General features: G+C 34.6%; 1 protein-coding gene across 2 annotated transcripts in view; it reads right to left on the bottom strand.

Annotated features, from left to right (window-relative positions):
• IFT80 (intraflagellar transport 80) overlaps positions 1-15,614 on the bottom strand; it is a 142,411-nt gene that overhangs the window by 110,392 nt on the left and 16,405 nt on the right. For both annotated transcript variants that reach the window (XM_055110635.2, XM_055110634.2), the window contains exons 4-6: positions 14,055-14,274; positions 10,002-10,112; positions 8,373-8,441 (exon numbers count right to left, since the gene is read on the bottom strand). In XM_055110635.2, coding sequence (XP_054966610.1) covers positions 8,373-8,441; positions 10,002-10,112; positions 14,055-14,274 — 400 coding nt within the window. The remainder of the gene's footprint in view (positions 1-8,372; positions 8,442-10,001; positions 10,113-14,054; positions 14,275-15,614) is intronic.

Below are 15,614 nucleotides of genomic sequence, written 5' to 3' on the forward strand. Positions count from 1 at the left end.
TTAAGCAGCAGACTAATGGACAGAAATAACTTCATCCAAAAACAATCTAATAACCTCCCACTCATGAATTCACAAATGGCAAAATTTTTTATATCAGATTAGGGAAAATTTTGTTATCTATTAGGTTTGGCTTTAGTCCAAAAGCTTGGCTTAAAAAAGCTCCAATATCTTATAACTAGCATAAAGTTTACTCCCAGAGGAAAAGTACAAGTTTGATTTACCTACCACTCTATAAACTACATTACACTTGATAGTGTTTTCAATTGCCAATAGGAATTTAGAGACGGTATTTTAAAAATCAATTACATTTAAGTATAGTATTTCTTACCTTAATTACTTTCTAGATTACCTAATGTCTTCTGGAAGACTATACTTTATGTAAGCCTAGTTTTAAAAAATGACTATCATATTTATTGAAAGCATTGGTTATACGGCAGTAAATAATCTGTTTTCCACTTGCCCGGCCCAGCTGCCTAGTCATTAGGCAGGTGAATCAAGGTTATGTAGTTAATCTATGAAATAGTAACCCAACTATATTTACAAAACCATCTTTTAAAAATTGTCTAGGACTCCTAAATCAGACTATTGTAGTAATTGACTTTCTGTGAATCAACGAATCAATGAATAAATGAATGAATCACTAAGGAATTTACATTCTTAGTAGAATGAAATCTGAATTTCAGGGTTTGTGGGCAATCAATAAAATTTAATTGTTTATTCAAATGAAAAGCCCAACTGATGATATAATCAATAAATCAATGTCTTACTGAATAAATTTCAGTAAGACAAATGCTTTTGTTTAAGAGGTACCCTACTTTTTTTGTGCTATTTTCTCCCTAATAAAAACATAATTCAATTGTGAGCAAGTCCCAATGGTTTATAGAGGTTAGAAAGTCTAGTCTAGACCCAGTCCAAAAAAAAAAAAAAAAAAACCCCTGAAACATGTCTTCCACAGTTCAGGTGTTATAAAATGTCTAAATATCCTGTTTAGTCAATGACATCAAGGATTGTTCTGTATCAAAGGAACCCACAGAAATTCTTCCTGATGAGATGGCCAACCTCAGAAGGTACTCCTCCTTTTTCTGTACTTGATGAGTATATTTTCTGGGAATATTCTCTGGGAGTAGCCAGCAGTTGACCTGTGCTTCAAAAATAAATCTCCAAATGAACGAAGTTTAACCTTAATAAACTCCCCAAAAATAGAAGTCAAAATTTCAGATATTTCAAATGTAGTTCTTGGTGAGGACTGGAAAGGAGTGACAGGGACTTACTAGCTAAGGTTGTAGAATTATATAAGCCATCTTTATTTCCATTATTATAGTTATAATTTTTGTACAAAAAAGTAAATTAATATGTTTTAATTTATAGCCTATCAAATCTTCATAAATACACTCAGTAAAATTATACTTTCCTGGTGTGTATACCAAACTGTGACAAACATCTACCCTCAAGGAAATAATTCAGTAAATACAACTCCCATTGAGTTATACAGGATGTGACTTTAAGGCTTTAGTTGTGGTAAAAGGCACGGTTGGGGTACAGAATGAGGAACTAAGGACTCTTTAGTCCTCTTAACTTTAACATTTAATTTGTGGTCCCATTAAGTCAGCTATGACACCATTTCCTTGTTTATGAACCTTTCTTCATAGTATTTATCTTCCCTTTTGGGACAAAGAGATAATTCATTTCCTGCTTATAAAACAAATTTGTAAACAATAATGTTAAAGAAACAGGTATAACTTATATAATAAAAGAAAATAAGCTTATAAAGAAAAAGTTAAGTAATTCCTTTGTTATAACATGTGGTTTTTAACCACATTCCTTCAATCAAAATACAAGCAATGGAAACAAATAAATTATTTATTTATGATAAATAAGCATGGTCAATAGATAGGACTCATTAGTTACTCTCCTTAACCATTAAAAATTCAAAATGGATATCACATTAAAAACCTTGATCTTTATTATAATCATTCCTTACACTTAAAATATTAAGCATTAAACTACTGTATATATGAACATTTTCTTTTCTAAAAGGAAATAAACTACATAGCTATACAACTTTCAATTTGGGTGGTTCTAATAAAGATCATTATTAAAAGTGGAAGAATCAGCTTCACGAAATAATTTGTATTATTATGAAATCCATCCACTAGCATTTTAAAAATTTATAATATTTCAAATTTTTAAAATATATTTATTAAAGCATGAATTATTCCCAGTGCTATGTTTCGCTTTGCAAAGTCAGCATGGAAATAACAAACTTAGCCTTTGCATTGAATTACTTTAAAATAGTTTAGCAAATTATGTAACAAAATGTTATTTATTTCATCATTAACAAAAATGGACAAAAAACAAAAAATAGCTTTATAATAAATAGTTTTTTACTTTTTATATTGGAAATTTTAATTTATGCTCCATTTCTGCTAAGACACTCAAAAAGATCTTGTTTTTCTAACTTTGTACACTAAAATCATGTGACCTTTTTGACATTTTTTAAGAAACCACATGCACCTGGGGTTGTGTTAAATGTCAGACCCTTATCTCTCCATAAAACAAATTATCTAAATTCTTTCAACCTGTTGAAGGCATTTTAAACCACAGAAGAGGAGACAAAAATGTATTTCAATTGTTTTAAGGAAGTACATGGTCAAATATACCATGTTTTTCACATTCATACTATAAAAGTATCCCCTAAAAACGCTGTTTTTGTATGTTTTTAAGAATGCCTTTGAAACAAACTGTTCACTACTGTAATAAATTACAGTAGCTATCTTTGCCTTGAATGCAGTATCGGTCTATATTGAGTGAATAGAAGTAAAGTACTTGGAATAGAGTCTGGCACTATATAGCACTATCTGTTAACTACTACAAATTATTTTGTAATGTAATAAGCAAGCATTTGCTTACTGTATTGTTCATAGTAGTAGCCATTTGATTTTTTTTTTTCTGTTTTGGCCAAATCATTGGCATTCAAACACCAAGAATGATTTCCTTTTCATTTTATTTGTAGGAGACATGAGCTAACAATAGTCAGTGGGATTTATTCAAAAAATTCCATGCTCCATGCTTACATATATCACTGGATCAATATAAGAAAAAGTTTAAATAAAGGCATTTTTTTTTAAGTTTCTATCTTCAACCACTTCTCCCTTGGGGGGTCTCAACTTCCCCATAGCTTCACCTTTCACTTAATGTAACTGACTCCCAAATTAATATTTTAGCCTTTACCTCTGAGCTCCAACACAGTTCTACTTGATCCAAAGAGATCTCCATCACAGAGCTTCAAGTTCTACATATCCAAAACCATCATCCCTCCACATATATTTCCTAATTTATCCCTCTTTGACGTCTTTATTCTTACAGGGCACATCCCTCTCAGTCTCTAAGAACTATCCACTTTTCCAACTACTGTTGTCACTGCCTCTATTCAAGCCTTAATCGCTGCCTTACTAGCATAGACAATTTGAAATCTTACTGGCCACCTCTATTTAATCTCTACCTCCTCTAGTTTAACTTTATTATTACTGAAAAGGGAATCTGTCTAAAAGATTGGCATTATCTTTACTTTCCTGGTCAATTTTTTAAAGGTTTTGTATGCTTATAGAATAAATGCCAAACCCCTTCTTTTAGCATCCAGGACTGTCAGTGTTTTGGTCCCCTTGGCAGTACTATCCTTCACACGGCCTACACTCTGGCCCAAGGAGTTAGCTCCCACTCACCTGACTTTTAGGTCTCACGGTCTTCTGTCTCTAAGCCTCTTATGATGCTAAGCTTCTTAACAGCTTCACTCCAATGCCAACAAGCCCATTTCCTTTCCCATTTCTTCATTCTTCAAAGCCCAGTTCAAAAGATGCTGCAATATTTGCCAGGAAGCCTTCCCAATACATTCACTCTCCCCAGAACATTAATCTCCACCCTCTGGTCCACTCCCACCTGCCACCAACAGCACCTTAAGCACATTCCTTTGTATTACAATTATTTATTTATTAATTTGTATTGATTGATTTTTTTTGAGAAAGGGTCTTACTCTGGTGCCCAGGCTGGAGTGCAGCGGCATGATCACAGCTCACTGTAGCCCCAACGCCCACGGGCTCAGATGATCCTCTCACCTCAGCCTTCTGAGTAGCTGGGACTACAGGGATACACCACTATGCCCGGCTAACTTTTGTATTTTTTGTAGAGATGGGGTTTTCCCATGTTGCCCAGGCTGATCTCCAGCTCCTGGGCTCAAGTGATGTGCCCACTTCAGCCTCTCAAGTGTTGAGATTACAGGCATGAGCCACTGTGCCCAGCCACAATTACTTGTATTTACAGTTTACCTCCTTTACTAAATTCATTACAGGCAAGTTCCATATTTTGTTGTTCTATTCCTCCACTTGAAAATAGTGTGGGGAAAACGTCCTTAAAGGTTTGCAGCATTACTTTATATATTTTAATTAGAGATTAAAACTGGAACAATGACACAAAAGATATGGCCTAAGTATAATTATCTCTGGTGTACATATTATTTTTCTCTAATAAGGAACAATAAACTCCCCATAAATACCAGTAAGAATCATTTTTAAACTAAGTCAAATCCCCCCACCCAAAACTGAGATTAAAGTATCTTCTGGATTAGAAGAGAAGTTAATGACTATGGCTTTTTCTATCTGAACATCTGGCTCCAATAGTCAAGAAATGAATTCAGGAATTAATCTCTATTCATCAAGAAATAAGTATAATGAACACACATAGACAAAGTCACATGGATGCTTCCAACACTTTACAGATTTCCAAATTTTATGATAATTCAGGTTTATATTATTTCATTTTTGTGTCAAAATTTAGTTTCTCCCTTCAAAGGAGGCAGTAGTCTTGCACCCCCAGCTGCCTTGGCCTTCTTACTTGAGCCTTTAGCATCCAACTCTCAGTAGTTCAGATTTACAATCACCCTCAAAACTTGCAGTCTCTAATAGATCAAAGAAATTTTATAAGTAATTAGGGACCTTTCCTTTTGGGTTACTGTCATTATAACAACTTAACTGCTCTACTGATTTTTCCGGAGATGAAAAAGGAAAAGTCTATGCCTTATGAGGAAAGTATAGATGGCACCAATGATTAAACACTCAAAAATCAGATGCATAGTTCTACAGTAAGTTTGTAATTCTTAGTCCAGAAAAAGGTATCAGATTACTCTGTTGAAATACCAAGAGGTTAGCCAAAATGGGAATATCTATCTAATTTAATTCTGTTTATTAATCCATAATTAACAAACTTTGAGAATAAAATTAAAATAGGACAAAAATGATAGTCATTTCAAAGTCATTTGATGTTAAGGAAAACACATTTTAAATGTTGATGGGTAATATCATTACATGATATGATGAATACATAAGAAAATCAACTGTATTACATGGTATAATCTGTATTTTACCTTTTAAGAAAATCTTGTTTACCCATCTATGGGAGGGCAGTAAGGGGAAGAGCATCACCATCCCCTCTCTAAAATAAACACTGCACACAAAAACCAACTCAAAATGAATCACAGACCTGAATGTAAGCACTGAAATTTCACTGTAAGTGAAATTTTTATGGCATGGGATTAGGCAATAGCTTCATCACTAGAATATCAAAAGCAGAAGCAAATTTTGTATTTTTTGTAGAGATGGGGTTTTGCCATGTTGCCCAGGCTGGTCTCAAATTCCTGAGCTCAAGTGATCCACCCATCTTGGCCTCCCGAAATGCTGGGATTACAGGAGTGAGCCACGATGCCTGGCCAAAATGTCCTGATTTTTAATATTGGGTCTCCACCATGCTAATGGGCCAGATTAAGCTCAGAGGTCATCTATTTGTGATCTCCAATTCTTCATTGTGAACATGTGCTTCCAACCAGCCTTTCCAAGTCTGGAGACTCTGAATGCATTTTCCCCATGAGAATAAAATAAGTAGCAATTTGGTTTCCAGACTCATTATACAGGAAAACTATAGCACTAAACTATTAGCACTATTATCACCTAAACCAGTGATTCCCAGCCTTTTTGGCAGCAGGGACTGGTTTTGTGGAAGACAATTTTTCCATGGACCAGGTGGGGGTGGTTCAGGATAATTCAAGGGCATTACATTTATTTTGCACTTTATTTCTATTATTACATTGTAATATATAATGAAATAATTATACAACTCACCATAACATAGAATCAGTGGGAGCCCTGAACTTGTTTTCCTGCAACAAGATGGTCACTGCTGGGGGTGATGGGAGACAGTGACAGATCATCAGGCATTAGACTCTTATAAGGAGTGAACGACCCAGATCCCTCGTATGCACAGTTCACAATAGGGTTTATGCTTCTATGAGAATCTAATGTCACCACTGATCTGACAGGAGGTGTAGGTCAGGCAGTAATGGAAGTGATGGGGAGCAGCTGTAAATACAGATAAAGCTTTACTCACTCGCCCACCCACCGCTCATCTCCTGCTGTACTGCCCAGTTCCTAACAGACAGCAGATAGCTACTGGTCTGTGGCCCAAGGGTTGGGGACCCCTGACATAGACTAAACAATTAACAATGTTTATATTAAACAACTTATTCCAAGTTTCCATTTTAGACTCTGGAACATCTGAAATGGTGAATCCACAGGTAGTAAATGGGAAGGAGATAACAGAAAAATTGAAGGAAGTGGAAGAAGCACTGGGAGGGCACTGGTGAAGGGTCTCAGGAAAGAATTCAAATCTTCAGACTGGCACAGTGGCTCACACCTGTAATCCCAACACTTTGGGAGGCTAAAGCAGGAGGATCACTTGAGCCCAGGAGTTTAAGACCAGCCTGGGAATATGGCAAAATCCCGGCTCTACACATGTACTCCCAGCAACTTGGGAAGCTGAGGTGGCAAGATCGATTGAGTCCAGGAGGAGGAGGTTACAGTGAGCCAAGATGGTGCCACTGTACTCCAGTCGGGTGACAGAGCAAGACCGTCTAAAAAAAAAAAAAAAGAAAAAAGAAAAGAAAGAAAAAGAAAAAATCTTCCATGGTGGATAGTGGGATGGGCTTTTAGAATTTCTCTGAAGATCTGTGTCATCTACAGGCAACAAATTGATAGAAGAAAGAGAAAAGAAAGGAAAAATGGATATAGCATTTCAGCTGCTGCACACTGTCTCAGTAGTAACAGCAGCTGAAATTCTTGTAGTTCTTCTAAAAGGCCAGTGATCTCTGGAAGAATTCTGTCAATTATTCATAAGTCATTCGTCACAAAGTGAGAATGTCAAATAATGAGTCTTAAAAGAAAAATCTATGAAGCCAAAAGTAAATCCATCTGCCTACTAGGAGATTAAAGTAAGATTTATGTTCTAAAGGTACATTTATTACTAAAGTAACAATAAGTTGACTTTTGCTGTTAACTGAAACTTACCCATGGCTACTTCTATGAACTCTGAATTTTCTACTCATGAATAAATATTCTGCCTTGAGATTATCTGTAGCAAACATTTAAGCTTAGAAAAGAAATACTACCTAGTATTTCTGGTTACCTTTGCTAACATTCAGTTAATATACAGCTAAAGAAATGCAAGTGATTTGAACCTTAACCTAAAAGTAAACATGGTTTTAAAAATAAAATTTGGAAATTTTTGGAAGTCAGTTATTGTGAAAATGTTTCACAATATGACTTTATCAAATAGTTCTGAGGAATAGTCAGCAAGTTTTTTGGCAACCTAAAGATCAGCTGATACATGCTCAGGTAAACATTAAAACTGCTTACTGTTCCTATGTAAAATCTAATTAAGAAAATCTGTTACACAGAAAAAATCATATGTAATCTAACTTCCAATAGGAAGGACCATTGGATTGACTTTATGGCCACTCCTTTATATAAACATAAAAAATTAAGATGCTCCTCTAAATAGTGTGGTTTCAGATTCTTAGTGTGTCTGTTCCCCTCCATCAGTATAGAAATCAAACATACAACTTAATTTGGAAAGGGTGTTAATATTATGAAGTTATCTGGGGTTTTTAAGTAAGGAGATACTCAATATCTTTTCGTACTGATTTACTTAACTAGACCCCCAATTCTATTCTATATAAGATATGCTTCAAACATTTCACAATTATTTTTTGAAAATATTTAGCTTGTAACTGCCTTTCTAGAGATTCACTAACATAAAAAAAAAGCCCTTGAGTATTTCCTATATTTCTTGGCTTGAAATAATAGCGTTACCATGGTACATCAGGTACCAAGCAAAGAAAGACAAAAAAGTGTAAAATATAAGAGATTACTGTTTTGACCTCAACCAAAGTCAGTCTCAACCACCGTATTAGATTGTTTCTAAAGGAAAACTTTAAGGCATTTTTGTATTGTATAATTTGCAAAAATGAAATTGTCAATTGTAAAACATACCTTGCTGAGCTAAAGTTGATCTAAGCATCCCAGTCTTTGACCAAATTTTTATTTGTCCATCTTCTCCAACTATACAGGGAAAAAAAAATTAATCAGTATTTTTACCTATAGAAAATAAATTTAAACATTAAATTTGCATATAAAAATCAACAGTATCTACCGCATATTCTTTTTTCTTCTAGGCTTCCTCAAATCATGGAATATTACTACATATTTAAAATTCAGAAACAGTTTAAATGACAGAGTACTTTATAACTATCATTTAATAGAAATTACTTTGAAACGATTTTATCAAAGTAGCTTAACTTTCATGACTAAAATTTTTATTTTATTTCCTTCAATCTTAGAAGACTTGTAAGTATATTACTCAAATAATGTTTCCTTTGTCACTGCAGTCTCCATCTTAGAATTCTAAGAAAAGTGTTTCCAGTGTAATAAGAAGAGCTGCAGCCAAATTCCAGTGAGTTGGGGACTGAATGAAGTGAGGTAATAGACTACTCTTTTGAACAGCTTTGCTGAAAAAGGGAGAAAGAAAATAGTTGCAGGTAGAGAGAGCTGTTTGTTAAGAGAGGGATTTCTATTTCTTCTTAATTTTTAAGATGGGTGACATCCGAACATATTTACATGCTGACAAAGAAACCATTGGAAAACATGTTAAAGATACAAGTAAGACAAGGGCCAATTCACTGAGGAAAGTCCTAGAGAAGGCCCACAGTATAGGTATGGTGGTTTTAAAACACATCCTCAAATTCTTTCTTATTCTTCCCTTCAAGAGGCACAGTTTAATTTCCCTCTCTTCCACTGTGGGCTGTACTTAGTGACTTGCTAAGTTAACAGAATATAACTGAAACAGAGTATAATATCTGAGGGTACACTACAAAAGATACAGTAGCTTCTACCTGGCTCTCTTTTGGATCACTGGGAGACACCAGCTGTCATGTTTAAAAACACCTAAGCAACCCTATGGAGATGCCCATGTGGCAAGGAATTAATTAAGGTCTCCTGTCAAAGCCAGAGAAGAACTAATGCCTCCTGCCAACAACCATGTGAGTAAGACATCTTGGAAGTGGATCCTCCAGCCCCAGACAAGCCTTCATATGACTGCCGCCGCATCCAACAATTTGACCAGAACCTCACGAGAGGCTCTGAGTCAGACAGAACCACCCACCTAAACTGATCCCTGACCCACAGAAACTATCAGGTACTATATGCTTATGATTTTAAGTCACTAACTATTAGAGTCATTTGTTATGAGCAATAGAAAACTAATGTAATAGGTTGAATCATTAGAGTAGGGCAGGGGATTGGAAACAGACAGAATGGGGATAATGGTCAGTTAAATGAGAATATTTAGAATTTTCAAATTTTAAAGAATTACAACTTTTATTTATTCCATACGTGACCATTCCAAAAGCCTTCTTTGACAGAACAGTCTCCAAAGGTCACATAAGAAAATGATTAATATAACATTCTGAATTATAACATTTATATAGCAGTGTAGAACAATACTATGCCAATTATTTGCTATTACACAATGAAAGACACTATTGCTAAATGAAAATATTCTGTTTCTTTGGAAATTTTTCTTTAAAATATTCATTTCAAATGTCATTTTTACAGACAACTTACCTGTAACTAATGCTGTTCCTTCATAATTCCATCTTCCTGCAAGTACTGCTCCACAGTGAGCTTCTACACTTTTTTCCACTCTTCCTAACTTGGAAATCAGATGAAATTTACCTGAAAAAAATTACATTTGAAAAATCTATTTTATTTATTCAATCAACAAAGCACCTACTACTAGACTAAGTAATAGGCACTAAAGGCATAAAGGCAAATATTAACATTATAATTATTCTCAATATCACAAATAAATCTATTGGAAAATAGGCACAAAAACAAAATTATTTAAATATTGTAAAATAAATTGAAAATGCATATGCTTACTTGGTTCAAAATAATTATACATGTTCATAATAGGGAAAAATCCAAATTCATAAACCTTTTGATTTAGTTAACACAATTTAAATACCTATGGTCTGGGTATATGTCTATGCTTCAGAAACAATGTGCCAACAAATATACCACACCTATGGATGAGAAAGTGTTTTAAATTACCAGCTGTATATTACTAGACTTAATAATCATTCGTAAACCACACTGATCCTTTCTTGGCTTCTTGTATCACTTATTCTTTGCACTGTTGACTTGTCTCTCTGACATCTCTTATATAATTAGCTTATGTCCTTTAAAGTTTTACAGTGTTTTTACTTTTTGCCAATATATGTACATACTTCTGCAACTAAGTGGCTTGCTTTTGTCTACCTGTTGCCTGACACAGTATAAAATTATATAAGGCAAGTATTTTAAACTTGGGATTATCCATTTTATTATTTTGGGTCTTCTCCTTTATACCTTTTCCAGCTTTTTTATAGCCTATAAAAAAAAAAGTAAAGACTGCAAAACTGTGCTTAAATGGAAGACTTTCTTGACATTTCTCTTGACCCTCCCTTGGCCACATCACAACAGAATTTTATGCCCCTCTGATTTATCATAGCACTATATACATATGTCTATTATGTTATTTGTTTCAAGGTTTTATATTCACAATTCTTAGCTCTGTCCATTGAAAGGGCCTTGAAGCAAATACACCCCATTGGAATGAGCACAGCCAGCACTGTTATCTTGTTTTTTTAAATACCATCAACCACCAGAAAAAGAACAGGTCTCTGTGGAAAATGGCTGATTTGGGGGCTGGGACTAAGAAAGTACAAGATAAGCCTGGAACATCTTGTGCCAGCAAGGAAGTGCTCAAAAAATGATGAGGACACATATAAAATTTAAAAAAAAAATCACTGTAGCTGGCTTGATGGGGCTCCCACTGGCCAAATCTAGGGCACTTTTAACATCAAAATTTAAAAATGACAATAATAATATATTTATGAAATAAAATGAGAATCTACAAGTCTAATCTGACCCCAAAAAAACAAATAAATATATGGGCATGAGACAGGAAGCTCTTCCTTGGAGTAGAATACCAACTAATCAATATGGAAGGAATTACGGAGTTGGAAATATCACCATTTGGCAAACTATCTTAGTAATAAATGACTCAGCCAAGAGTCATCAATAGATGCTAAGAGAGTGGGAGGCAGTTTGATGAAGAAGATAATATTTTTACATAGTCTCGAAGTATCTTTTCATAAATTATTAAAAGGAATAAATAGTAACTTTACAGAGATTAACTTAATGAACATGAACTTATTAACTTATAATTAAGGTTAACATCACCAATAATGGGTCAAACCAACATCATAAATCTCCTAGTCTGATGCCCCGAGTATTCCTGCTAAGGACATATAAATTGAATCTAATCATGAGGAAACATCAGACAAAAACAAATTGAAGAACTATAAAATAACAGGCGTATATTCTTCAACACTGTCAAGATCACAAAAGACTGAAGAGTTGTTCCAGATTAAAGGAAGCTAAAGAGACACAACAAAAACAGTATGTTATCCTATACCAGCAAAAATAAACTTCTATGGAAAATTAGAATGATTGTTAAAATTTAAATATAAACTCTAGATTAGATAATAGTATTGCATCAGTGTTAAATGTCCTGATTTTTATCAACAAATTGTGGCAATGTAACAGAAAATTCTTATTCTTAGGAAATGCATTGAAGTATTCATGGTTAAAAGTACATGTCTGCAAATTGCTCTCACATCTTTCAGAAAAAGGGTGTGTGCTGGGGGCGAGGAGGGTTTGTGTAAAAAGAAACAGAGCCAATACTTTGTCCCAACGTATATGGGACAAAATGTTAAACTAGTGAATCTGGATAAAGGACATGCACGAATTGTTTGTACAATTCTTAAAACTTTTCTGTAAATGCAAAATTATATCAAAATAATTGTTTAAGTCAAACACTCCCTTTATCACCTGAGGTAAACTAAATTCTAGCTGTGGTTCAGGGCCAATCTTCTAAGTGCCAGGCACTCTACCAAGTGATTTTACACATGTATCTCATTTAATCAAGTTTCTGAAAAACAAAGTTTTAAAAAACTACCACAAGTCTCTCGGTAAATAAGGTGTAATCTAATACTACTGCTTGTCCTAACATCCTTTCCATCTTCAGGTTACAAAAGCCCTCTTCTCTTTCTCTTTTCCTTTGCATGTGGATGGCCTGAGGCTGGATATGCTCAATCAGTGTCCCATTGTCTTTTTTTCTTTTTTTTTTTTTGAGACAGAGTCTTGCTCTGTGCCCAGGATAGAGTGCAATGGCGCAATCTCAGCTCACTGAAACCTCTGCATTCCAGGTTCAAGCAATTCTCCTATCTCAGCCTCCCAAGTAGCTGGGACTATAGGCATGTGCCACCATGCCTAGCTAAAATTTTTTTGTATTTCAGTACAGACGGGGGTTTCATCATGTTGCTCAGGCTGGTCTCGAACTCCTGACCTCAAATGATGCGCCCACCTCAGCCTCCCAAAGTCCATTTCTCTTGACTAAACTGATTGACTCAGTGATGGGCATATGACCCAAGCTCATTTAGGGTCCCTCTGCAAGCTGCCTGCATGAGATACTGAGGAAGAAGCAGTCTTACGAAGTATGATGAGCCTTGGGCTACTGGCCACCGTCATACTCACCATCATGTTCACCATGTGCAGAGAGTCTACCCAAGAGATGGTGAGAACAGGGACCCGATGCAACTAGTGCTTGATCTACCCCTACAGCTAGGTGAACCAAAAATCTCCATTTGTGCTTAAGTTAGCCAAGTAAGTTTCTGTTACTTTCAATCAATGTACTCCTAATTGAAACAGCAGGTAAAGTATAACACAGATGAAAACAGTTCAAGTATTTCTAAGAAAACAAATATAAAAACATAACCTTAAAAAGTGAAAAAAAAATCATACTTTCTATTCACCAATAAGAAAGCTGCGGTCAAATTATAAAACTCTTCAACTCTGTAACTGAAAATTAACATGTACTGGAAAATAAAGTAGGTATTTTAACAGATACCTTACTAAATGAATAGGTATATCTTTTCAGTGTGGTTATATTAAGTTAAATTTGAAGAATTTAGGAACTAAAACTATGATAACAGCTTAACTCAACTCATAAGAGTACTAAAAAAGTAAAGCCAGCTGGGCATGGTGGCTCATACCTGTAATCCCAGCACTTTGGGAGGCCAAGGAAGGAGGATTGCTTGAGGCCAGGAGTACAAGACTAGCCTGGGCAACAAGATGAGACCCTGTCTCTACAAAAAAAAGTTTTAATTAACCAGATGTAATAGTGTGTGCCTGTAGTCCCAGCTACTCAAGAGGCTGAGGCAGGAAGATTGTGTGAGCCCAGGAGTTTGAAGCTACAGTGAGCTATGATCACACCACTGCACTCTGGCCTGGGCAACAGAGTGAGACCCCATCTCTAAATATATATATATATAATAAAGCCAAAGACCCATATTCAATCCTAGTATATGCCAGTTAAACTAACTTTCTTCCATGACAATAATTTCATAGCCCATACACAAACCAAGTGACTATTCAGAAAAGAAATACAATATGTGGATAAAAATACGCAGATCTACAAATACCAGTTTTGTAAAACAACTCAAAGCATAAATCATACTATTAAGTCTTTTAAATACAATGGCGAGCATATAATGTTTATTTAAAACTTACCATCAGAACTTGTGAGGACAAAGCTTTCTGCCTGGGTTTGTTTCTTTACACCCAAACTTTTTGGAAACCAGTGAAAATCAATAGGGTAAATATCATCAGGAAGCTTTACTATTTGAGTTGTTTCACTGGTTAACAAGTTCCACTTCACTATCTGGTGATCATCACTACATGAATACAGCTCTTCAGCAGTAGTCCAGCCCACACAGCTTACTAATTCTTGATGTGTCACCATGTTAAAGAGACATAAAACATACAAAAGTCTTAAATCTTAATGAATAATTCACAGATGCAGATTATAAGGTATAAGTAAAATAGGGTCAAATGGTTTCAAGATTCTAAATGTATTTTCCATTTTATGACTGGTATTTTTTTCTATATAAAAGAAAATAAGCATCTATTAAAAGAATTGTAAAAATGGAAAGCAAGAAAGAAATCCAGATGCCAAAAGGTGGGGGAGAAAAGATCTGACCACATGAAAATTTAAAACTTGTGTTACACAATATTCTACACACAAAGCCAAAAGGTATACAAAAGAGACCTAGTAGATCAAAAGGTATCAAAGAATCTACACTGAACTGTTGGGGGATAGGTAGGGAGCAAAGGGAACTATACTTTTTTCTTTATATATGTCTGTATCATGTAAGTTATTAAAATAAGCATGTATTCTTTTGCTAAGGAAAAAATAATCAAGTGTCAAAAGAAGACTGAAATCTAACAGTAGGCTATCCTTTTCAATCACATATTATCATAACAATTCACCTAGGAAAGAACTTATGGTTTAACAGCTGAAACTAAAATCTTACCAAACTTTTTTTAAATTTTTCATTTTATTTCTTCACTTATTTTTAATTGACAATACCAAACTTTCCTACATTAAAATTAGGAAATAATTCAATTATAATTTACTTCACTTATAAGATGCATAGTGCTGGATGAGATATGATCCCTAAAATTTTTACTTTATTTAACCCATTTTTTCAGCTCTAATTTATCAGAAGAATTTCTATGTAAGTTGAGATGCTCAAGTAGCCCTCACTTCCTCCATCAGGACAGGGTGATTACCCTAGCAGAATTGTGTACCTAAAAGGCATTTCAGTTTGTTATTTACAAAGGATGTTTTCTCTTGCTACGTCTGGATTTCTATATTGCCAGATTATTCCTGGTTGAGTTGTTTGTTCTTATTGTTATGATATAATCCTTTTATTTCCTTCATTTCTCACCAATACTTTTACTGTCTTATCTGAGCAATAATACGATTGCTTTTTCTAAGGAAATGCAGAGAATGTGCCTAATTATTCTAGGATGTTCCAAGATTTTTTAATACTTCAAAATACAATAGATTAAGCAGAAACCAAAAAGATAAAGAGAGATTATAGAAAGATCTTAAGAGTCTGCACAAAAAGGTAATAAAGAGACACCGGAATACTCAAAACTCAAAACACAATCTAAACAAAAGGACACCAGACCATTCCTGAAAAAACTGTTGTATTATTATTGCTGTCGCCTAAACAATGTTAGGTAAAACCTAAAATGGGAGAAGCTTAGGTAAAACCTAGAAAG

Source organism: Pan paniscus, chromosome 2, assembly GCF_029289425.2.
Source record: "Pan paniscus chromosome 2, NHGRI_mPanPan1-v2.0_pri, whole genome shotgun sequence".
Classification (NCBI taxonomy): domain Eukaryota; kingdom Metazoa; phylum Chordata; class Mammalia; order Primates; family Hominidae; genus Pan; species Pan paniscus.